Here is a 26,630-nt window from a genome sequence, read left to right on the forward strand (position 1 = left end):
TTCAATAGCATCAATTCTTCGGCGATCAGCCTTCTTTATGGTCCAGCTCTCACTTCCATACATCACTACTGGGAAAACCAGTAGTTTATAGCTTTAACTTTACGGACCTTTGTCGGCAAGGTGATGTCTCTGCTTTTTAAGATGCTGTCTAGGTTTCTCATTGCTTTTCTCCCAAGAAGCTGGCATCTTTTAATTTTGTGACTGCTGTCACCATCTGCGGTGATCATGGAGCCCAAGAAAGTAAAATCTTTCACTGTCTCCACTTCTTCCCCTTCTATTTGCCAGGAGGTGATGGGCCCAGTGGCCATGATCTTCATTTTTTTGATGTTGAGCTTCAGACCATATTTTGCACTCTCCTCTTTCACCCTCATTAAAAGGTTCCTTAATTCCTCCTTACTTTCTGCCATCAAGGTTGTGTCGTCTGCATATCTGAGGTTGTTGATATTTCTTCCAGCAATCTTAATTCCAGCTTGGGATTCATCCAGCCCAGCCCTTCGCACGATGAATTCTGCATATAAGGTAAATAAGCAGGGAGACAATATACAGCCTTGTCGTACTTCTTTGCTGAGCAGTGACATATGGCCAATCTAAAAGTTAGGTTAGCTACATATCTGTGTCCTAACTACTTCTCTGTTGGAAACCAGGTTGGAACTGGAAGGAATTGCCACACATACACACTGAGTAGTCAGCAATGTTATTAGTTGTTGTAGAACCAGTTAAACAGTTACTCAACTTGTGCTCCTTTTTTATCCCAAAGTTGGTATCTCACCTTGTTATTTCTTCTTATTTCACCTTGCTATTTCTTTTTTGATTGAAAATCCGTCCTGAAAAAGCACCTTTTCTCTGAAATATCTGCATAATTTCATTGTCCTCATATATACACAAAGCAGTATTTATTATTACTATTATTCTATTGTTATACATTAATTTCACTCCCAATAGTCCTTTCTCTGCTGATTCCTTGCCCTTCCCTCCACTTTTTGCTCACTGTTTCCTCCTCGCATGACTATAGAGAGTAGAGTAACTGGAGAAGTCAGTATGCCAGGACTGAAGAACATTTGTGGGCCCAGCTCCAGTGGAGCCATGGGAAGGGGGCAGGCATGCAAGAAGACTCAAGTGTCCAGTATTGGGATCAAATCAGGCCATGACTTATATTGATTAAAATTATATTGATTAAAAAGTTGTACAACAGGAGAAAAGCATACTAAAAAGAAACCTGACAGCATATTTAAATATAGCCACAGGCAATGTTAACTTGCAGTCACATGGCAAATTTCCACCAACAATTATTATCCTTCTAACAAGAAAATAATTGTTCTATGATTTGGGGAAAACTCCTAGCAGCTCTGCATGATGCAGCTGCAGAGACCAACAACACACTGGGGAAGATATAATCATAATTACCATTTTTCATCTTCTCATACAATTGACATCCAGAGTCCATTAGCAAGATGAACAATAAGCATCTGAGGACAGCTATAAATCACACATTTTGTTAAGAACACAATCTAGGCATAGGTAAGATGGTGCCAAATTTTTTCTATGATAATTTGCTCTTTATATGTTGCCCTTGTGTCCATCACCTTTTTCTGTAATGATTTTAAGCCCCTTCTCCACTCCCAAAAACCCCTACTTTATATGTATCCCAGTTCTTATTCTTATTGCTCTATTCATCTTCTACTTCTCAATTTCTTATTGTCAAAAACAGGCCCACATTGTTTAGTTATTGATTTACGCATTCATTCCTGCCTTACCCTCATGTACCTTACATTCTTTTGGATAAGCTGATTGAAAATCCTCAAGGTTACACTTCTTTTCTTACATTTTAAGACAAGATAATAGATACCTGTAGATGAAAAGGAGCACATGGCTATTTTTTAAGAAAAGGAAAAGGCATACTTCTTAAGATCTCCCTTCAAGAATACAGGGAGGAGATAACAAGAATTTGTTGTTGAAGGTCACAGATTGATAAGGAGCTACTTTTAAATATAAGATTGGCACCCAAATTCCCTAGAAGACCACTTGGTAACCAAGTGTAGCAGCAGAATAAACCACAATTCAAAGAAGCCTGTACCAAAACTGGTAATATCCTCATATGTGCTGTAGATGGAAATGTACGTTTGGAGGGGACTTTTTGTCAACAAAATCATATTGGTGGTAACATTGCTGCTTCTAATGCTATGTCATACTGTATGCAAGACTCATTCTATTAATTGCTCCATATATAATGATCCTCATCCTATCCCTCATGAATTTTACCAGTCAGGAGATTTTGTCATTGGTGGGATTGTTTCTCAAGTCTACTTCCTTTATAACAACCTCTCCTTCTTGGAACAGCCAGCACAGGCCTTGATTGAGGAATCCATGTAAGATTTCCTTCCTTCCTTTCTTCGTTCCTTCTCTCTCCTTCCCTTCCCTCCCCTCCCCAACCTTCCCACACACACCTCCATCTCTCTCTCATTCAACAATAGTTCAGATCTCAATATCTGAGTGCATATCATTAAGACATTATTTCTTCTCCTTCATGATGCAACTCATCGAGACTACCTTACACTGGGACAATCTAGGCTTTGTGTCTGGATATTAAAGCACCATGGATTGGGGTCATCAATCAAATCTGACTCTTAAATGAGAGTATGCGTATGATAAATAGGTTTTCAGGAATAGTCTTGTCCCCACTTGTTCTTAATATTTTAAAAACTGCACAGGGAAAATCATGGGAGTTTGTGTTTTCTGAAAAGTAATTTCTTAATTGTCTCTCAGGCACTTTGCACTACCCTGACATAACTGAAGTATGGTTTTCAAATGCAAGTTAGTTTATGGAGGTTTGATAGTCTCCTCTTTGCAAATGGCAGATGCATTTAAGTTACACTAATGTGTCCCTGCCTTTCAGGAATTAAAGGATCCGTTATTTGTTGCTTGCACCTAACTGACTTGATTGTATAATATATTTCTTCATTGATTGGTTGTTATAGAGGCTTTCAGGCATGTTCAAGGCTCAATGGGTGGACAAGGGAGAGGCACACATTCAATTCCCACTCCCAATGTCCTTCAATACATCATGCCTTCCCAGTCCCCCTGTTGATTAATGTGACATGGTGCATGATTGTGAGAGGGGTTCTATTCACATTCAAGCAAACATGAATAAAATCCTCCCTCATTACACTATAATGTTTTGTTGACCCCAAAACATTCAAATGTTTCATATAGCTTACTTTCTGCTAACTTCATTCTATTATCTCCTTGGCCTTTTGAACTTCTGTAGTATTGAGTTACATCTCAGTATCAGAAGTTTGCTGTTGAATGATGATGAAGTGTTCAAATGTATTTCTGTGGCTGATTGGCTATTGTTTTATTAAACAGGTTGTACCTATTTTTACAGTTCGCTGCCTAAGAACTACCAGCACATTCTGGCTTTAGCATTTGCTGTCAAAGAGATCAATGCGAATCCCAGCATCTTATCAAACGTCTCTCTGGGGTTCTATATCCTCAATAGCTACTTCAGTGCAAGAATGACCTATAAAGCCACCCTGAGCCTGCTTTCCAAACAACAACGGTTTGTCCCCAACTTCTGTTGTGATGATGATCAGAACAAGCTGATTGCTTTCATTGGTGGATCTATCTCTGAAATCTCTGTCAATATGGCCATTATTTCAGCAATGCACAAGACTCCACAGGTAAGCTCTTGGACTAGAGATACCACAAAAGTGTTGCACCATCTTGATCAGGGATGCTGGAGGATTCCACTCCAAGCACACATGGAAATAGAAATTCACATGTTCATTAGTATTTAGGAAAGGAAATCAGGCAAGCACATATTATCTGTATTCACAGTTCTTGTTTTCTTGTTTTCTTTTTACATTATTTTTATTCATTTTCCAAATTATTACAAATCAAACCAAATTTAATTTACTACAATTTCTTAAAATCCGGTTTCCTGTTCCTGTTCCAAACATATGATCATCATCATTCCCTTGCATAGCTGCATAATTTTTTATTTAGAGTCCAATTGACATCCTTCAGGGCCATCCTTCATCCAGCTGGCCATGTTTTTCACCATACAAACAGCACCTCCGTTACATTATTAATAAATAATCCATTTCACATGTGTAGTCCTTCATATACATTGTTGTTCCGGACCTGGTGTGCTGGGAGAGTTAATTGGTATCTTCCATTGTTCAGTTATTTGCAGTGTTAATCTGGATAATACAAGGTCACATTCCATTCCTTCCTTGGTTAACAGACTAGCGTATGAGCTGCAGCCATTAAATTTCCACTCTGGAGTTCTTCCTCTGAACACAGTTAAAAAGCAAGATGTTTTTTCTCAAATTCAGCCTCTTTTCAGCAGCAGTTCATTCTCCCCCCCCCCCCGCCCACATTCCTGCAACAGCACTCCTACTCCAGTCCATGAATAATTTTAAATAAAGTCCATTCAGCCTCGGGAGCTATAGTAAAACCTTGTTAAATTCATTGTTGGGCATAAATCAAAAGCCTCCCCCCTCTTTTCCGAAATAACAAACAGAATAACATAGCAGTGGCTACACTCATCTCTTTCATTATGCAGTAGAGGACAAGAAAAAAGGAGACCATAAGAAAACCATAAGAAAGCACAAAGCACCTTGTCCTCCCCCTTCCTTTTCCTGTTGCTGTAAGGATTCACAAGCTTCAAAGAAAACATTCAGATACCTTGAAAAAGTGTCTCCATATGTCGGTCCACTTCAGATTTAGAACTAATTATAAAAAGGTACTTCCTGGAATTCTTCAAGCAGAGGGATGAAAAGCTATAAATCATGGATGGTCAAATGCTTGATTGCCTGCATCATGCTAGATTTTGCACTTGATTGCCTACAGGACCATTTTCAACTCTAGGATACAAAGACATACTTTTTTGTTATGTGAAAAATATGTTTTATTTCAGCTCCCTTATGGGTCATTTCTGGCAGTACAACATGGGAAAATGCTATTTCCATTTTTGTACCAGATGGTTCCCAACGAAGCCTACCAATACATGGGAGTTGTGCGGTTACTTCAGCATTTCAGATGGACATGGGTTGGGCTCTTGGCTGTGGCAGATGACAAAGGGGACCGGTTTTTACAGACCATGGTGCCAATGCTCTCCCAGAATGGCATATGTTATGCCTTCATACTAAGAATACCAAAATGCAATTATGTGGATGAATTCATAGAACTGCTTATACAGCAGCGGAAAAACTATGAGATTGTTACAGACAGGAAAGTCAGTGTATTCTTTGTATATGGAGAACCTCCATCCTTTCAGGTTTTGAGAACGTTGCTATTTCTAGCACCTTTCTTGTCACTGCCACCTCTGGGCAAAGTGTGGATTGTCACATCCCACTGGGATTTTGAATCACTATCCATTCAAAAGATCTGGGATATACAAACCTTTCATGGTTCCATATCCTTCAGTGTTCATTCAAATCAGCCATTGGGATTTCAAAAGTTCATTAAGGGAGTAAGACCTTCCTGGGCCAAAGGAGATGGTTTTATCCAGGACTTCTGGGAACAGGCATTCAGCTGCTCATTAAAATCTAATGAAGAGGAGGAAAGAGAGAATAAAATATGCACTGGAAAAGAGAAAATGGAGAATATTCCTGGAGTTCTGTTTGAAATGGACATGACTGGCCACAGCTACAATGTCTACAATGCTGTCTATGCTGTGGCACATGCTTTGCATGCCATGTACATGCACAGCTTCAAATACAGAACAATGGAAGAAGGAAGGAAATTAGCTGTTCAGAATATACAACCCTGGCAGGTAATGACAATTAAATACAATGGCTACAGAACACATTAGCTTATGATCCAGAAATAAAGGCACTTCTATCTCTGCATGAAACAATTCCAGCAGTAGGGGACTCTTTGGGGATGAGGGTATTCATTTTGATAAGCAGTGTCACTAATGACTTTCCCCCCAAAATGGGCCAAGCATTTGTAGCCTAATAGAGAGGAACGACAGTAAGCAATAGAAAGTGAACTCATACACAGAAGAAGACCCAGACAGACTTTTAAGAATGCTAAACATTGGAAAATTTGGGAGGCCTAGAATCATTATTTATCCCTTTGTCAATATACTCTTCCAAATTAGGTCCATCACTTTCTAAGTAGGGTCATATTCAATAATAGTGCTAGAGAAATTGTGCACTTTGATGGAAATGGAGAAATGGTGGCCAGTTTTGATGTTACCAATTGGATGATGTTTCCCAATGGCTCAGTGATGAGAGTAAAAGTTGGAAGGCTAGAACCTCAAACTGCTGCAGGCAAAGAGTTAACAATTCATGATGACCAAATTGTTTGGCACCAAAGCTTTAATCAGGTGAGACTCGTCTTTTGAAAACATATTATTGCAGTCGAGCTTTAATTCTAAAATCTCACAGAATCTCTTTATTTCATGAACAAGGCCTCATCTCAAAGATGCTTCATCATCTTGATTGATATTTCATGAGGGCAGCAATGCATTTCTGATGAACTGAAGTATTGTTATTCTTAATCAAACCAATCAATTAAATGTATGGGAGCTGAACAAATCAGATAAGGAATTAATTTTTCATTTACTTCCATGTGAAGTCCTCTACAATGCACAAGTCCCATCATCCCTGACCACTGATTGGAGTTATAGTTATGTCTAGATGGCAGCATTTTGGCTACCTCTGATTTATAAGCACACTGTAATCTCCCTCAATCATCCAGCACTTGAGACTAACTACCTTTTGTAGGTCCATGGCTTGATGCAGAGCTAATTGAATGAGAGAGATAAAGGAACTGCAGTTTTCCACCTTTCACTGATATTTTTAATTCTGACTGGTATAAAGACTGACAATTATGGTGCATGGGGGCAATGTGCTTGGAGACCAATATCAGGTCATGTTATTTTTGTTTGCCAAAGCAGCTCTGTCTCATACACCCCATTGTGTAGAATGGATGACTGGCCTTGCTAAAAATCCTTCATGTTTCTTTACAGGTGCTGCCAGTTTCTATATGCAATGACAACTGCTATCCTGGCTATAGCAGGAAAAAGAAGGAGGGAGAGAGATTTTGCTGCTATGATTGTGCTCGGTGTCCGGAAGGAAAGATCTCTCACCAGAAGGGTAGGAGGAGTAATGTCAGCTTTCTTCCGGAGCTGACAGAGGCTGGGAATGAGAACAGACAAAGAGAGATAAGGACACTGGAATGTGAGCTAAGGACACTGGAATGTGAGAGGGAGGAGGGACAGCCTAGTGGCATGGGTTCAGAGAACAGAGAGCAGGCAGCAGATAGCAATGGTAACCTGATCCCTGAGCATAGTGAGCAAGGAAAGGGGAGCCAGAGCAGAGATACACAAAATAGCAGTCTGAGCTCAGAAAAAGAGGGAGGGAGGCCAGGAATAGCCAGCCCAAAAACTCGAAGGCGCGAAAAGGTCAGTGAGTGGAGGAAAAAAGAGCAGAAACAAAAGGGCTTTTTCCCCTGTTGGAGGAAGAGAAAGGGGCGGAGTTTAGACTTGGCAGCTGCAAACTTGGAGTCAGACACGGAGTGAAGGAGCTCCGGAGTGATTTATGTGTTTGAGCAATAAACCTGAGATAATTACTACCAGAGTCTCGCTTCTGTGGGAGAGCCAAGCCATTACAAGTAATCAATAAATTTTATAAAATACACAGGGAACAGAACATAAAACAAATAACCTAGAGCCACAACCCTCCAAGCAGATCTTAATGCACTCATCAATTCAATTGACAGATTGAGATAGATAGATAGATAGATAGATAGATAGATAGATGATATAGATAGATAGATAGATGATAGATAGATAGATATATGACCACCAATTATATTGCTGCAATAGGTTAAAGCATCTTTGAAGAGCAGCCACCGTATTGAGGAAAAGAGACACAGCTGAAGTAAGTCCAAAAGACAGGAGGCTCATGAAAGTGCAATAAGCATACAGATGGAACAATGTATTTGAAGGGAAGAAAAAGCAGATGCAGAAACTCCAGTGAAATATATAAGGCTTATGCGGGCAAGAGGGAGCAATTCAGAGCCCAAAAACCTCAACACTGACGTCACATCCCAAGAAGGGATTGCCAGCCTTCACACACTCAGCAAGCTTAGGCCCTGCAACAAAAAGGGATACAAGATGGTTATTTCAGTGTAGCACCAGCAAGCAGTTCCCTAACAGGTCTAAGCTGTCTATATGTTGTTGTTGTTGTTGTTGTTGTTGTTGTTGTTGTTGTTGTTGTTGTTGTTGTTTAGTCATTTAGTCGTGTCTGGCTCTTCGTGACCCCATGGACCAGAGCACGCCAGGCACTCCTGTTTTCCACTGCCTCCCGCAGTTGGGTCAAACTCATGCTGGTAGCTTCGAGAACACTGTCCAACCATCTCATCCAGGCTGATCTTTCCCAACATCAGGGTCTTTTCCAGAGAGTCTTCTCTTCTCATGAGGTGGCCAAAGTATTGGAGCCTCAGCTTCAGGAGCTGTCCTTCCCATGAGCACTCAGGATGGATTTCCTTCAGAATGGATAGGTTTGATCTTCTTGCAGTCCATGGGACTCTCAAGAGTCTCCTCCACCACCATAATTCAAAAGCATCAATTCTTTGGCGATCAGCCTTCTTTATGGTCCAGTTCTCACTTCCATACATCACTACTGGGAAAACCATAGCTTTAACTATACAGACCATTGTAGGCAAGGGGATGTGTCTGCTTTTTAAGATGCTGTCTAGATATGTTGCTTTTCTCCCAAGAAGCACGTGTCTTTTAATTTCGTGACTGCTGTCACCATCTGCAGTGATCATGGAGCCCAAGAAAATAAAAAGTAAAAAAGCTGTCTACATAGCAAACACAATAAAAATGGCAGTAAAAATCAAACTAAGAACAAAAAAATAAACAAGTTAGAAGTATATGTTGCAAGCTAAATGAAAAAAATTAAATGCACACTTTGATTTCCTTCCTCCACTCTTACCTTGCCCTTCTTTACCTTTGTATATCCATCACTATTGTACTTATCCTTAAAAGCTCTTTGCCTCTCATAGAAACACTTGCTCTCTCACCTATGCTCTCATGGAGCCATCCCATGGCTTTTGCCTCTTATAGCTGCCAGACATCACTATGTTCTGCAAAGTGGACATGTAGCCAGAAAACAGCAATAACTGTTGTACATGTAGTGTGGACCACATGAGATTAGAAAGGCATTTGAGAAAGAATGGCATTTGTGAAAGGCTGCATTCTGAAGCTATGGTTTAAATTGATATAGTAAACAGGAAATTCCTGGTCATGGGGGGAGGACACTCTTAGCTATGTAAAGTGCCACTTCACCACAATTCTCATCCTCTTTGTGGAACCAAGATTAAACAAAATGATGCATACTTTGCAATTAATGGACTCCCTTAGAGTTCGTCAAATAATTACAAAATGTAAAAAAAAAGTAATTTCACTTTGTGGAAAACTTAATTCTTTTTGATAAATGTTTGATAAATCTTGAAATACTTATAGCATTGCTTCCTTTTCCCCCCAGACATGGACACCTGTGTCAACTGCCCTGAAGATCAGTATCCCAACAAGGACCAAACTGAGTGCATTCCAAGGGTCCCAAACTATCTCACTTACAAAGAATCTTTAGGGATCATATTAGCTATCTTGATTATTTCTTTCTCTTTGATCACAATTTTAATTCTGGGGACTTTTAGGAAGCATAACGAGACTCCCATTGTCAAAGCCAACAATCAGACCCTCACTTACACCCTCCTCATCTCCCTCCTCCTTTGCTTCCTTTGTTCTTTGCTTTTCATTGGACAGCCTGGAATGGTGACCTGCCTTCTCCGACAGACAATTTTTGGCATTGTGTTCTCTGTGGCCCTTTCCAGTGTTTTAGCAAAAACCATCACTGTGGTTCTGGCATTTATGGCAACCAAACCAGGATCCAGGATGAGAAAATGGATTGGGAAAGGACTAGCAAATTCAATTGTCCTTTCCTGCTCCTCTATTCAAGTTGGTATTTGCACAGATTGGCTATTTGTTTCTCCTCCATTCCCAGATGTGGACATGCAGTCATTGGATGGGGAAATCATCCTGGAATGTAATGAGGGTTCACCTACCATGTTTTACTGTGTCTTGGGCTATATGGGTTTCCTGGCCATTGTCAGCTTCATTGTTGCTTTCCTGGCTAGGAAGTTACCTGACAGTTTCAACGAAGCCAAATTCATCACTTTCAGCATGTTGGTGTTTTGCACTGTTTGGTTATCCTTTGTTCCAACTTACCTGAGCACCAAAGGAAAATACATGGTGGCTGTGGAGATCTTCTCCATCCTGTCCTCTAGTGCTGGATTACTGGGTTGCATCTTTTTCCCAAAATGCTACATCTTTGTGCTGAGGCCTGAACTGAACAACAGGGACCAGCTAATAAAGGGGAGAAAATGAAAGACTGTATGTTCATCTGTTTATTTTAAGACCGTATTCCCTCCTATGAAGCTTCCCAGTTTCTGAGATATTCAGGGAAGGCCCTTGGGAACTTGCTCCTAGAGAGGTTAGATTGACTCCCACCTTGTTGTCCTGCCACGGGGGAGTGAAGACTTATTTGTTCCAACAGGCTTTTGGAAACTGAATGCTTGTAATGAAAGGGTGGGTGCCGTGCCGTTTTTATTATAACTGTTTTATGTTTTCAATCATTTCTATATATATAGTTTTAATTCTACCAATGTTTAATTGTTTTTTTACAAAGCGATTAACACCAACCTAAATATCCAAAAGGAGCTGCAAGCACTCAAAACGACAATTGAACATATCACAGATCAATCAGATAGAGATAAAAGGGGGGGTGAAATTATGCAGGATTCCAGAAAAAGATGGAGGAGAGATTATTGCTTTTATTTTAAGTTGTTTTGACAGTTTGAAGATAGACCTGCCCCCATTGTTCTCCCTGACATTGAGCAAGTGCACAGAGTGGGTAGGCCTTAGAGCAAGAAAGGCAGATGCACCAAGAGACATTTTGAATGCTGCCAAACCAAAACTTTGATCTCTTTGATTTTAAATGCCTTACAGAATTTTCAAGAATTTAAAATACAACTCCATTTCCAGATATGGACATGCACTCAATGAATGAGGAAATTATATTAGAATGTAATGAAGGTTCGCCTACCATGTTTTACTGTGTCTTGGAAATTACCAGACAGAGGACCATGCAACAACTGTGGCTCCTTTAAGAAAGGAAAAGGCCACCAGATTCCCCTCCTTCTTCCATGTTGGTGTGTAAGTGGAAAGGGATTCTGCAATTATACTGAAATGGTGTCTTTTTCCCTCCAGGGATGTTGGTGGTTGTGGGACAGGGGAAAGAGAATGGGCCTGGTATGCTGCTTTGTGTATAAAGGATATGTGCATATTTGCTTGGGAGGGACAAGCCATCTCCGTGCTGCCATGTCCATCCTCTGTCCACAAAGCCTAGGAGATTGGCAGGCTGCTTTGCTCTAAGTCTACACCTTCTAAATAAAGCACTAGAAATGGCCATTCTGTTGTTTTTGACATCCTTCTTTAGTATCTCTGCATCCAACCACTCCTACATGCCCTCGCTTGGGCCTATGGTTCAGAATGGACATTCTCCCTCAACATACCACAAAACCTGTGTCAATTAAGAGCTGAGCAGTGACATAAGGCCAATCTATATTTTACGTTAGCTACATATTTGTGTCCTATCTGCTTCTCTGTTGGAAACCAGGTTGGAACTAGAAGGAATTACACACATACACACTGATTAGACAGCAATGTTATTAGTTGTTGTACAACCAGTTAAAGTTACTCAACTTGGGCTCCTTGTTTATCCCAAAGTTGGTATCTCACCTTGTTATTTCTTCTTGTTTCACCTTGCTATTTCTTTTTGATTGAAAATCCCTCCTGAAAAGCACCTTTTCTCTGAAATATCTGCATAATTTCACTGTCCTCATATATACACAAAACAGTATTTTTTTATTATTATTAATCCATTGTTATAGATTAATTTCACTCCCAATAGTCCTTTCTCTGCTGTTTCCTTGTGCTTGCCTCCACTTTTTGTTCACTCTGTTTCCTCCTCGCATGACTACAGAGAATAGAGTAACTGGAGAAGTCAGTATGCCAGGACTGAAGAACATTTGTGGGCCAAGAACCATGGGAAGGGGGCAGGCATGCAAGAAGACTCAAGTGTCCAGTATTGGGATCAAATCAGGCAATGACTTTTATTGATTGCAGATGTAAGCCAGTTTTGGCATAGGCATTGAGTGTGTATTGTAAAATTGACCAAGCCAGTTGATTGATAGTAAGGGTTGATCACTGTCAGGGGTCATTGTATAATGTGCATGAAGTGCCTCCCTGGTGCTGTGGGCCCCTTACGACTTGCCTGCAGGGCCCTATTTGGGCAAATTGCTCCAATTGCCTTAAGGCCAACCCTGATGAGACTGCAGGGTTTGGAATGACAAGCCCTGCACCTTCTAGGTTCATGGTGCCACTTTTCAGAGTACAGACTCCAGGACTCCAGAGCCAGGAGGCCCAGAGTTCGCATCCAACTGCACAGCTTCCCCAGCTCAAGGGTCAGGTCAATAGTGGTACGTGCCTCAATTTAATCAGAGGAAGGAGTGTGAGTGGGGGGCTGGCTGGGGCAGATCGACCAGGCAAGAGAGCTCTCCCAAGTCCCTTCCATTCCTTCCCTTATCCTGGGCTTGAACAGAGCAAGGCAAGCACATGTAACTGGTACTGGCCTCACCCCTCCCATGCAGGGAAGTCTATTTCACACTTCACAGAATCCTGTATGCATTTCCTGGCACCTAGCAGGATGCAAGAGGAAGAAGCAACCCCTCCTGTCATGCCGCCCTCTCCACCATGGCCACTCCATGCCACAGCTGCCACCCTGCCACCCTCTCCACCATGGCCACTCCATGCCACAGCTGCCACCCTGCCACAATTCCATGGGGAACAGGGATTTTCAGTCCATGGGCCATATTCGCATATGAGCAACCTTCCAGGGGCACAGTAGTGTGCAGGGCCAGAGTAGAGCATGGCTTGAACATTTGATGTAAGTCTTATCCAGGGATGAGGAATAAATTCAATTTAGTTTGCATTTAAATATCAACCTACTTAATTCACATTTACAGAAACAATGTGTGACCAAAACACAAGCATTCTTAAAAAGGTGCATGTTTCTGAATTTTTCAATGCAGTTCTGCAGCCAGATAATGTGTGCAATAATGCATAGACTAAAGTGTACTAGACTGGACTAAAGTGTACATAGAAATGCATATATTATTGAAAAGATTTTTTTAAAAAAATATTAAGGAACACTGCATTGCAGAAACGTGTATATTAGGTAAAATTGCATAAAGATTTGTACATCATGAGAAATGCATACTAAAAAAAAACCCAAAAACCTGGCAGCATATTTAGATATAGTCCCAGGCAAAGGTAACTTGCGGTCACCTGGCAAATTTCCACCAACTAGTTATTATCATTCTAAGAAGAAAATAATTGTTCTATAATAGGGAAAACTCCTAGCAGTTCCACATGATGCAGCTGCAGAAACCAACAACACACTGGGGAAGATATAATCATAATTACCGTTTTTTATCTTCTCATACAATTGACATCCAGAGTCCATTAGCAAGATGAACAATCAGCTTCTGAGGACAGCTATAAATCACACATGTTACTAAGAACACGATCTTGGCATAGGTAAGATGGTGCCAATTTTCTTTCTATGATCATTTGCTCTATATTTGTTTCCCTTGCATCCATCACCTTTTCCTGTCATGATTTTAAATCCCTTCCCCCCACAAAAAAACACTACTGTATGTGTATCCCAGTTCTCATTCTTATTGCTTTATTCATCTTCAACTTCTCAATTTCTTACTATAAAAAAGTCCCGCATTTATTAGTTATTGATTTACACATTCATTCCTGCACACTGCCATACCCTAATGTACCTTACATTCTTTTGGACAAGCTGATTGAAAATCCTCAAGGTTACACTTCTTTTCTTACATTTTAAGACAAGGTAATAGATACCTGTAGGTGAAAAGAAGCACATGGCTATTTTTTAAGAAAAGGAAAAGGCATACTTCTTAAGATCTCCCTTCAAGAATACAGGGAGGAGATAACAAGAATATGCTATTGAAAGTCACAGATTGACAAGGAGCTACTTTTAAATATAAGACTGGCATCCAAATTCCCTAGAAGACCACGTGGTAACCAAGTGTAGCAGCAGAATCAACTACGATTCTAAGAAGGCTGTAGCAAAACTGGTAACATCATCATATGTGCTGTAGATGGAAACATACGTTTGGAGGGGACTTTTTGTCAACAAAATCATATTGGTGGTAGCTTTGCTGCTTGCAATGCTATGTCATACAGTATGCAAGACTCATTCTATTAATTGCTCCATATATAATGATCCTCATCCTATCCCTCATGAATTTTACCAGTCAGGAGATTTTGTCATTGGTGGGATTGTTTCTCAAGTCTACTTCCTTTATAACAACCTCTCCTTCTTGGAACAGCCAGCACAGGCCTTGATTGAGGAATCCATGTAAGATTTCCTTCCTTCCTTCCTTCCTTCCTTCCTTCCTTCCTTCCTTCTCTGTCCCTCCCCTCCCTTCCCGCACAAACTTCCATTTCTCTCTCACTGAACAATAGTTCGGTTATCAATATCTGAGTGCACATCATTAAGATATTATTTCTTCTCCTTCATGCTGTAACACATTGAGACTACCTTACACTGGGACAATATAGGCTTTGTGTCTGGATATTAAAGCACCATGGATTGGGGCCATCAATCAAATCTGACTCCTAAATGAGAAGATGGTTATGATAAATGGTAGATGCATATAATTTACATTAATATGTCCCTGCCTTTCAGGAATTCAGGTTTTTAGGCATGTTCAATGCTCAATGGGTGGACAAGGGACGGGCACACATTTAAGTCCCACTCACAATGTCCTTGCATACATCATGCCCTCCCAGTACTTCTGTTGATTAATATGGCATGGTACATGATTGTGAGAGGGGTTCTATTCACATTCAAGCAAACATGAATAAAATCCTCCTTTATTACATTGCATTATATTACTGTTGTAATGTTTCATTGACAAAACATTATTTTTGTAAAGAAAGCGAATCGAACAATGCAAGGAACAGTATAGTAAGGCCTTACATGACCCCAAAACATTCTGATAATTTAAATATTTATCAGAAAACTATATGTTTCATATAGGTTACTGTCAGGAGTCCAGGTTCCCAGCTTGATAGCGCAGTAAGCATAGGTAATTAAAAAGCAGGATTTATTGAAAAAACAAACAGATAGCTCCAGTCGGCTCTAACACAGCCGATGGTATTATCACTCAAGATGACCCTTCTGAAGACGCCTTCCAGTTTCTACAGAATATATTGAACCGTCACCCCTTGCGTCTCTTGTTTTGCTTCCTATCCAGCAGCCCTCCCATTCACCAACTCTTCAGACTTATTGGATTAGCTCCAGCCTCTTCCTGTTCTGACAGATTATCTATGTGCCTGTTTGTGACTGATTGAGCTTCCTGGGAGCTTTGGCTGTGTTCCAGCCCGCTCTCAGTCATTTCCTCGGCAACTGGCATTCCAATGCCTGGAGGAGGCACCCCTGTCTTTTTTTATTCTTTGCTCAACCGGCGTCAATTCTAACCTGTCTGTTCTGCAGCAGGCTGTAAAGTTCCACTAGGAGCTGGCTCATTCCTGACACATAGTTTCTGCTAGCTTTATTCTATTATCTCCTTGGTTTTTGCAACTTCTGTAGTATTGAGTTACATCTCAATATCAGAAGTTTGCTGTTGAATGATGACTCAGTGGATTTGTAACTGGCTGACTGACCGAACCCAAAGGGTGCTCATCAATGGTTCCTCTTCATCCTGGAGAAGAGTGACTAGTGGGGTGCCACAGGGTTCTGTCTTGGGCCCGGTCTTATTCAACATCTTTATCAATGACTTGGATGATGGACTCAAGGGCATCCTGATCAAATTTGCAGATGACACCAAACTGGGAGGGGTGGCTAACACCCCAGAGGACAGGATCACACTTCAAAACGACCTTGACAGATTAGAGAACTGGGCCAAAACAAACAAGATGAATTTTAATAGGGAGAAATGTAAAGTATTGCACTTGGGCAAAAAAAAAGAGAGGCACAAATACAAGATGGGTGACACCTGGCTTGAGAGCAGTACATGTGAAAAGGATCTAGGAGTCTTGGTTGACCACAAACTTGACATGAGCCAACAGTGTGACGCGGCAGCTAAAAAAGCCAATGCAATTCTGGGCTGCATCAATAGGAGTATAGCATCTAGATCAAGGGAAGTAATAGTGCCACTGTATTCTGCTCTGGTCAGACCTCACCTGCAGTACTGTGTCCAGTTCTGGGCACCACAGTTCAAGAAGGACACTGACAAACTGGAACGTGTCCAGAGGAGGGCAACCAAAATGGTCAAAGGCCTGGAAACGATGCCTTATGAGGAACGGCTAAGGGAGCTGGGCATGTTTAGCCTGGAGAAGAGGAGGTTAAGGGGTGATATGATAGCCATGTTCAAATATATAAAAGGATGTCACATAGAAGAGGGAGAAAGGTTGTTTTCTGCTGCTCCAGAGAAGCGGACACGGAGCAATGGTTCCAAACTACAAGAAAAAAGATTCCACCTAAACATTAGGAAGAACTTCCTGACAGTAAGAGCTGTTCGACAGTGGAATTTGCTGCCAAGGAGTGTGGTGGAGTCTCCTTCTTTGGAGGTCTTTAAGCAGAGGCTTGACAACCATATGTCAGGAGTGCTCTGATGGTGTTTCCTGCTTGGCAGGGGGTTGGACTTGATGGCCCTTGTGGTCTCTTCCAACTCTATGATTCTATGATTCTATGATTCTATGAAGTGTACAAATGTATTTCTGTGGCTCATTGGCTATTGTTTTATTAAACAGGTTGTACTTCTTTTTACAGTTCGCTGCCTAAGAACTACCAGCACATTCTGGCTTTAGCATTTGCTGTCAAAGAGATCAATGCGAATCCCAGCATCTTATCAAACGTCTCTCTGGGGTTCTATATCCTCAATAGCTACTTCAGTGCAAGAATGACCTATAAAGCCACCCTGAGCCTGCTTTCCAAACAACAACAGTTTGTCCCCAACTTCTGTTGTGATGACCAGAACACACTGATAGCTTTCATTGGTGGATCTATATCTGAAATCTCTGTCAATATGGCCATTATTTCAGCAATGCACAAGACTCCACAGGTAAGCTCTTGGTCTAGAGATACCACAAAAGTGTTGCACCATCTTGATCAGGGATGCTGGAGGATTCCACTCCAAGCACACATGGAAATGGAAATTCACATGTTTATTAGTATTTAGGAAAGTAAGTCAGGCAAGCACATATTATCTGTATTCACAGTTCTTGTTTTCTTTTTTAATTATTTTTATTCATTTTCCAAATTATTACAAATCAAACCAAATTTAATTTAATACAATTTCTTAAAATCCGGTTTCCTGTTCCTGTTCCAAACATATGATCATCATCATTCCCTCGCATAGCTGCATAATTTTTTATTTAGAGTCCAGTTGAAATCCTTCACTTGCCGTTAAACCATTTGTCCAGCTGGCCTTGTTTTTCACCCTACGAACAGCACCTCCGTTACATCTTATTAATAAATAATCCATTTCAAATGTGTAGTTCTTCATATACATTGTTGTTCTGGACCTGGTGTGCTGGGAGAGTTAATTACTATCTTCCATTGTTCAGTTATTTGCAGTGTTTATCTGGATAATACAAGGTCACATTCCATTCCTTACTCTGTTAACAGACTAGCGTATGAGCTGCAGCCATAAATAACTCACAGAGTGCATATCCAAACTCCGCCATTAAAATTCCACTCTGGAGTTCTTCCTCTGAACACAGTTAAAAAGCAAGATGTTTTTTCTCAAATTCAGCCTCTTTACCACATCTGTTCAGCAGCAGTTCATTCTCTCCCCCCCACACACATTCCTGCGACAGCACTCCTACTCCAGTCCATAAATAATTTTAAATAAAGTCCATTCAGCCTCGGTTGAGGGGGGGTCATAGTAAAACCTTGTTAAATTACTTGTTGAGCATAAATCAAAAGCCTCCCCCCTCTTTTCCGAAATAACAAACAGAATAACATAGCAGCGGCTACACACAGAAGAGAAGAGAAGAAAAAAGGAGGCCATTTGAAAACCATAAGAAAGCACAAAGCACCTTGTCCTCCCCCTTCTTTTTCCTGTTGCTGTAAGGATTCACAAGCTTCAAAGAAAACATTCAGATACCTTGAAAGAGTGTCTGCATATGTCAGTCCAGTTCAGATGTAGAACTAATTATCAAAGGGTACTTCCTGGAATTCTTCAAGCAGAGGGATGAAAAGCTCTAAATCACGGGTGGTCAAATGCTTGATTGCCTGCATCATACTAGATTTTGCACTTGATTGCCTACAGGACCATTTCCAACTCTGGGATACAAAGATACACTTTTTTATTATGTGCAAAAAATATTATATGTTTTATTTCAGCTCACTTATGGGTCATTTCTAGCAGTACAACATGGCAAAATGCTATTTCCATTTTTGTACCAGATGGTTCCCAACGAAGCCTACCAATACATGGGAGTTGTGCGGTTACTTCAGCATTTCAGATGGACATGGGTTGGGCTCTTGGCTGTGGCAGATGACAAAGGGGACCAGTTTTTACAGACCATGGTGCCAATGCTCTCCCAGAATGGCATATGTTATGCCTTCATACTAAGAATACCAAAATGTAATTATGTGGATGAATTCATAGAATTGCTTATACAGCAGCGGAAAAACTATGAGATTCTCATGGAGAGAAAAGTCAGTGTGTTCTTTGTATATGGAGAACCTCCATCCTTTCAGGTTATGAGAATGTTGCTATTTCTAGCACCTTTCTTGTCACTGCCACCTCTGGGCAAAGTGTGGATTGTCACATCCCACTGGGATTTTGAATCACTGTCCGTTCAAAAGATCTGGGATATACAAGCCTTTCATGGTACCATATCCTTCAGCATTCATTCAAATCAGCCATTGGGATTTCAAAAGTTCATTAAGGGAGTAAGACCTTCCTGGGCCAAAGGAGATGGTTTTATCCAGGACTTCTGGGAACAGGCATTCAGCTGCTCATTAAAGTCTAATGAACAGGAGGAAAAGGAGAATAAAATCTGCACTGGAAAGGAGAAGATGGAGAATATTCCTGGAATTCTGTTTGAAATGGACATGACTGGCCACAGCTATAATGTCTACAATGCTGTCTATGCTGTGGCACATGCTTTGCATGCTATGTACATGCACAGCTTCAAATACAGAACAATGGAAGAAGGAAGGAAATTAGCCGTTCAGAATATACAACCCTGGCAGGTAATGACAATTAAATACAATGGCTACAGAGCAGATTAGCTTATGATCCAGAAATAAAGGCACTTCTATCTCTGCATGAAACAATTCCAGCAGTAGGGGACTGTTTGGGGACGAGGGTATTCATTTTGATAAGTAATGTTACTAATGACCTTTTTCCCATAATATGCCAAGCATTTGTAGCCTAATAGAGAGGAACGACAGTAAGCAATAGAAAATGAACTCATACATAGAAGACCCAGACAGACTTTTAAGAATGCTAAACACTGGAATATTTGGGAGGCCTAGAATCATTATTCATCCCTTTGTCAATATATTCTTCCAAATTAGGTCCATCACTTTCTAAGTAGGGTCATATTCAATAATAGTGCAAGAGAAATTGTGTACTTTGATGGAAATGGAGAAATGGTGGCCAGTTTTGATGTTACCAATTGGATGATGTTTCCCAATGGCTCAGTGATGAGAGTAAAAGTTGGAAGGCTAGAACCTCAAGCTCCTCCAGGCAAAGAGTTAACAATTCATGATGACCAAATTGTCTGGCACCAAAGCTTTAATCAGGTGAGACTCATCTTTTGAAAACATATTATTACAGTCGAGCTTTAATTCTTCTAAAATCTCACAGAATCTCTATTTCATGAACAAGGCCTCATCTCAAAGAGGGTTCATCATCTTGTTTGATATTTCACGAGGGCAGCAACACCTTTCTGATGAACTGAAGCATTGTTCTTATTAATCAAACCCATCAGTTAATTAAATGTAAGGAATTAGTTTTTCGTTTACCTCCATATGAAGTCCTCTACAGTGCACAAGTCCCATCATTTCTGACCACTGATTGGAGTTATAGTTATGTCTTGAGGGCAACATTTTGGCTACCTCTGACTTATAAGCACACTGTAATCTCCCTCAATCATCCAGAACTTGAGACTAACTACCTTTTGTAGGTCCGTGGCTTGATGCAGAGCTAATTGAATGAGAGAGATAAAGGAGCTGCAGTTTTCCATCTTTCACTGATCTTTTTAATTCTGACTGGTGTAAAGACTGACAATTTTGGTGTATGGGGACAATGTGCTTGGAGACCAATATCAGGTCATGTTATTTCTGTTTGCCATACACCCCATTATGTAGAATGGATGGCTGGTCTTGCTTAAAATCCTTCATGTTTCTGTACAGGTGCTGCCAGTTTCTATATGCAATGACAACTGCTATCCTGGCTATAGCAGGAAGAAGAAGGAGGGAGAGAGATTTTGCTGCTATGATTGTGCTCGGTGTCCAGAAGGAAAGATCTCACACCAGAAGGGTAGGAGGAGTAATCAATAAATTTTATAAAATACACAGGGAACAGAACATAAAACAACATAACCTAGTCACAACCCTCCAAGCAGATCTTTTTTTTTTTTAATAAATATTTATTAAGATTTTAAAATATAAATACACACATAATAAACAATCTTATTTCTGTCATAACAATTTCATCGCTTCTTTGGACTCCCTCACGTCTCCCGCTCCCATTTGCATTGTTAAAAATTTTTCCACACAAATTATCAACTTGTTTTCAATCTCATGTCCATTCATTCAAATATAATCTAGCACTTCTTCCCAAAAAATTTTATATTTTCTTTAGTCTCAACTTATCATCAAATTTAGATCTAATTTAGTGGTGAGCAGTTTTTTATAATCCAGCATCCTTCTTAAGATTCAACCAAATTACAATGTTTTTGTAAATACATTTTGAATTTCTCCCAGTCTTCCTCCATCTTCTCTTCTCCCAGATCACGGATTCTGCCGGTCATCTCGGCCAGTTGCATATAGTCCATCAGCTGCATCTGCCACTCTTCCAGTGTGGGTAGATCTTGAGTTTTCCAGTTTTTTGCGATAAGAATCCTTGCTGCCGTTGTTGCATACATGAAAAATGTTCGATCCTTCTTTAACACCTTCTGGCCGACAATACCCAGGAGGAAGGCCTCTGGTTTCTTTGTGAAGGTATACTTAAATACCTTTTTCAGTTCATTATATATCATTTCCCAGAAGACCTTCACCCTCCAAGCAGATCTTAATGCACTCATCAATTCAAATAGGAGCTTGTGTGTGTGTGTGTGTGTGTGTGTGTGTGTGTGTGTGTGTGTCCCTAAGAAATCTCAGACTTTAAAAATTATCAGTCAGTTTTTTAAATGGGTCTGCAAATGTACTAGAAGCTTCAAGAGAAGAGAAATATGTTCCTAATATTTACTTCTGAATAAGATATGAGCTCCCACATTTTGGAACAAGTGAAATTTCGAAATCTTCAAAGGAAACCCCTGGTGGACTGCATTGCAGTAATGCATCCTCAATGTATTGAACACATGTATTGCCATAGCCAGATAAACCTTCTTTAGGAATGGGCACAGTTGGTGTACCAGCCCAAACTGGACAAACATACTCACCCAAGGCTACAGTGTCCACCTGGATGTGAAAGAGCAAAACTATTGCAAAATTATAAGTAAGATTTAGCAAAGCTAAGCATGTAGTGATTGGTGCAATTTGCATAGACAGTGGGAACAACCAACTAAAAAAGCCAATGCAATTCTGGGCTGCATCAATAGGAGTATAGCATCTAGATCAAGGGAAGTAATAGTGCCACTGTATTCTGCTCTGGTCAGACCTCACCTGCAGTACTGTGTCCAGTTCTGGGCACCACAGTTCAAGAAGGACACTGACAAACTGGAACGTGTCCAGAAGAGGGCAACCAAAATGGTCAAAGACCTGGAAACGATGCCTTATGAGGAACGGCTAAGGGAGCTGGGCATGTTTAGCCTGGAGAAGAGGAGGTTAAGGGGTGATATGATAGCCATGTTCAAATATATAAAAGGATGTCACATAGAGGAGGGAGAAAAGTTGTTTTCTGCTGCTCCAGAGAAGCGGACACGGAGCAATGGATCCAAACTACAAGAAAGAAGATTCCACCTAAACATTAGGAAGAACTTCCTGACAGTAAGAGCTGTTCGACAGTGGAATTTGCTGCCAAGGAGTGTGGTGGAGTCTCCTTCTTTGGAGGTCTTTAAGCAGAGGCTTGACAACCATATGTCAGGAGTGCTCTGATGGTGTTTCCTGCTTGACAGGGGGTTGGACTCGATGGCCCTTGTGGTCTCTTCCAACTCTATGATTCTATGATTCTATGAACTTGCATGGGTTTTCCTTTTTCATGTATAATATTCAGAAGTGTGTGTGTGGCTTGATGCCATCATTCTTTTATTCACACATAGCATCCCTCATTCACATCATTTGTTTATTCACACATAGCATCCCTCATAGAAGACTTTCACCTAAAAGCCTTCACTTCTGTGGCTTCCCCAATAATGGGAAGTAGGTAGATGGTGATTTAGCAGTAAATCACTATATTATTTTTAAGTACATTAGTGAGAATTTTTGACTTGGTTATTTAAAAATGACAATAGAAAGGCTTTTATTCTGAACTAGACTGTTAGGATTTATAGAATCTCTTTATTAAGAAGCAGATTTGCATTTGAATATAAAGCTGACCTTTCTCCCCCTCTTTCTCTCTCCCACCTGCAAAAAGCAGACCGCTTTGCAAAATTTTCTCCAAACATTCTGCACCATATGTTGTGGTGGCCTCAATTTTCCCCGCTCAGTGCTCTGGAATGATTCAAGTGGTACAGACAAAATAATGCACAGGTTGCCAATGCATTTGATGGCCACTTACAGCAGCAGCCAAAAAAATCCCCACATCTTTTTGGGCTGGTTATACAGGAAGGTGCTCTAATTACTGCTAATGGGGATTTGAAGCCCAACACTGAGGGACAGGCATACAATTTCTTTCTTTTTTTAAAAATAATATTTATTAGAAATTTCCAATTACAACAAAATAAAAAGAACAAAACATCCCAATTTAAAATCTTATTTTCAATAACATCTTTCCAGGACTTCCCCTCCCTCCCCCCTCTTGTATTCCAATTCTTACAAATAAATTCAGCAAGTTCTTATCCCAGATTTTAAACTTATTATCATTAGCCCAATTTTAAAAATATTTTTCCATCCCCTAAAATCGACCTGTTCCCTTCTGCGCGTTCCCTCCTTTAATATACAATACAGATTAAAATAATCAAATATAATTAATTAAAATAAAATTATAAAATATAATTAAGATAATCAAATATAATTTTACGCCCTTTGGATTCCAAATTTCCCTCCCCCCTTTCCCGGTTGCGTTCCCAATGTTCTTCAACGTCTGATGTCTTCCTGGAGCTCCCACATCTATCTAGGCCATAGTCCTTTACCAGTCATCTTTAATTTCGAATGTCCAATCTTGGAAGGAGTCTATCTCAAAAAGGCCCATTTCTTCCATCCAGATTTTTATATTTAGGAGTAAAAGCTCCAATTTTATTTCTTTAGACCTTCAAATCTGGATGTCCCAAATGTTCCCACTTCCAACTTTGTCCAATTCTTGTTGTTCTTGTTGTTCTTGTTGATCTCTCTCCTCCTTTTTTTTTTTTTTTCCTGCTCTCCTGCACAAATGTTCTAATTCCAAAAGCTTCTAATTCCTCTGCAGAGGCTCTGTTATTCAGGAACAAAACATTATGCCAAGTCCCTTCCATTCTTCAATAGATAAATCTATTGTCTCCTTTAGTGTGTAGACCTCTGTAGACAAAATAGTGTTCCATTTCTGCAGTTTCCCAGGAGATAAAAAATTCTATTCAAGTTCCAAGCCAACAATACTTGTAATATCCCTCAGCTCCTCTAGGTGAATTGCAATAACTCAATTCCCTTCCAGATCACGCCCACCAGTCAAAATAACTTGTTATTCCTTGTTTTAAACAATTTATATCCAATTTATAACAAATGTAACCGGCAAAGTCCTCGTAACAAAGTTCTCTTTTTTGTTCTTCCGCTTTGACAGCTCTTTGACAGCTGTCAAAACCTCTCTTTCTCTTCTCCCGGTGCTCTCACAAATCGCTCCCAGGATTCCGGGGGGGGGGGGGTTGCTTTTTAATTCAATTCCACTTTTCTCCTCCAGCTCAGTCTTATAATTTTCCATCGCGAAGTTAGTAACTTTGTCAAAATAGGGTTACGCTTGATCTTAGTTGTCAAATCCTTTACTTTAACTCCTCTACGACGGGGGGGGGGGCTGACTTCCTTTTTGCGCCTCCCCCGCTCGCTCCGAATTTGTTTAAAAAATTTATCCCCCTTTTTAGTCCAGGTTCCAATTACTCACGGGTTATTCTTTTAAGTCCAAATTTTCAATAGAAGAAGTCAGCGCTCTCCGTCGAATGGCATGCGGCTTCGCTCGGCAGGGGAAGCGGAGGACTCAAAGCACACACCCCCCTGTCACCCGTTCCGCAGCCTTTAAAAAGGCTCCTTCGTGGGTCGGGGGGCGCAAAAGGTGCCAGCCGAGTCACCATGTCCATGGGTTTCAGCGCCCATGGTTTTTGAGGGTCCCCGCGTCCCCGGCGCGGTAGGACCCAGCCCCTGCCGAGCAGGCTCCCTCCGGAGCTCGGAGGGAGTCCGCCATTCGGCGATGGCGCCAACCCGGAAGTCAGGCATACAATTTCTACTTCTGCTAGACAAATTTGGTGCAATCCTCTTCTCACTTCCCCATTACTCTGCTTGGTCATCCCAAGTATATGCAGTGCATCCCATCAACTCACCAGTAAGGTGAGACAGCAAATTTTCTTCATCTGTGAGACATGATCTTATTGCACATGTGTTCCACTGAGATAAATGCCACTTAATTAAATGTCACATGATTAAATGTTCATATCCATTGTAAATGAATCAATGTATTCCATTCTTTGCATTCATTCCACAAGCAGAATCAAGTCAGTGTGCTTCCGAAACTTCATGGATGGTCCACCATCCCGGAACTGACCAGAACCAAACTATTACACTTTCAGAAGGCTAGCTGTGCAATGTGCCTTCATACCATGCTCTGGGATTAAAGGGCTCTCCAAACTCAAATACAATAGTAATAATAATAATTAGGCATGTGAAAAGTGCTTTTTGGATGTTTAAAGTGCTCCACATACACTATCCCAATAACATCAATAACAATCTTGTAAATTATACATGAGAATTAAGACTAACAAAGAACAGCATTTCCTTGAGTCACCTTCTATGTTCATGACTTGAGAAGAGGTCTGCATCATACAAAAATTGTGTCACAGAAAACATTTAGTCATTACCAGATCTGCATGATCACCAAGCACTCTCACTTTCTCTTTGAAATTATGGGAATCCTTTCTCCTAGTGTTGGTCAAAGAAATGCAACATTTAAAAATTAGGGAGGTGTTGGTTAACATTTTAAAATACTTAAACAATTCCTCCTTTTTTTCAGACATGGATGCCTGTGTCAGTTGTCCAGAAGACCAATACCCCAACAACAGCCAAATTGAATGCATTCCCAAGATTCTAGTCCACCTTTCTTATAAAGAAACGTTAGGGAGCATTTTAACTATCACGGCTATTTCTTTCTCCTTGATCACAAGTTTAGTACTTGGAACTTTTATGAAGCACAAAGACACTCCCATAGTCAAAGCCAACAATGAGACCCTTACCTGCATCCTCCTCATCTCTATCCTCCTTTGCTTCCTCTGCTCCTTACTCTTCATCGGACAACCTGGAAAGATCATCTGCCTTTTTCGACAAATTACTTTTGGCATCATCTTTTCTGTGGCTCTTTCATCTGTGTTGGCAAAAACCATCACTGTGGTTCTGGCATTCATGGCAACCAAACCAGGATCTAGAATGAGGAAATGGGTGGGGAAAGGACTCGCAAATTCTATTGTCCTTTCCTGCTCCTTTATTCAAGCAGGCATTTGTGCTCTTTGGTTATTTACATCCCCTCCATTCCCTGATAGAGACATGCACACAGTACATGGAAAGATAATACTACAATGTAATGAAGGTTCAGCAATCATGTTCTATTGTGTCTTGGGCTACATAGGCTTCCTGGCCATTGTCAGTTTGGTTGTGGCTTTCCTAGCCCGGAAGTTGCCAGACAGTTTCAATGAGGCCAAATTTATCACTTTCAGCATGTTGGTGTTTTGCAGTGTTTGGATAACCTTTCTTCCAACCTACTTGAGCACTAAAGGAAAATACATGGTGGCTGTGGAAATCTTCTCCATCCTGTCCTCCAGTGCTGGATTGCTTGGTTGCATATTTTTCCCTAAATGCTACATCATTGTACTGAGACCAGAGCTGAATAACAGGGAGATACTAATAAGAAGAAAATAATAATATGATAATGCTTATACAACT

At 40.5% G+C, this 26,630-nt stretch overlaps 2 protein-coding genes across 2 annotated transcripts; both read left to right on the forward strand.

The window, feature by feature from the left end:
* Positions 1-3,512: 3,512 nt before the first annotated feature.
* On the forward strand, positions 3,513-10,405 carry LOC309326927 (vomeronasal type-2 receptor 26-like; the record flags this gene model as incomplete). Its single annotated transcript, XM_081835956.1, has 5 exons — positions 3,513-3,677; positions 4,919-5,776; positions 6,107-6,334; positions 6,980-7,106; positions 9,504-10,405. The coding sequence occupies 5 exons, from the start codon at positions 3,513-3,515 to the stop codon at positions 10,403-10,405; spliced, it is 2,280 nt and encodes a 759-aa protein (XP_081692082.1).
* A 2,047-nt stretch (positions 10,406-12,452) lies between these two features.
* On the forward strand, positions 12,453-26,617 carry LOC309326928 (vomeronasal type-2 receptor 26-like; the record flags this gene model as incomplete). The annotated part of the gene is made up of 8 exons (XM_081835957.1): positions 12,453-12,558; positions 14,180-14,247; positions 14,428-14,531; positions 17,222-17,241; positions 18,454-19,385; positions 19,713-19,940; positions 20,553-20,679; positions 25,708-26,617. The coding sequence occupies 8 exons, from the start codon at positions 12,453-12,455 to the stop codon at positions 26,604-26,606; spliced, it is 2,484 nt and encodes an 827-aa protein (XP_081692083.1). The 3' UTR covers positions 26,607-26,617.
* Positions 26,618-26,630: the final 13 nt, after the last annotated feature.

This window comes from Podarcis erhardii (genome assembly GCF_964252035.2).
Source record: "Podarcis erhardii genome assembly, chromosome: 13".
NCBI classification, from domain to species: domain Eukaryota; kingdom Metazoa; phylum Chordata; class Lepidosauria; order Squamata; family Lacertidae; genus Podarcis; species Podarcis erhardii.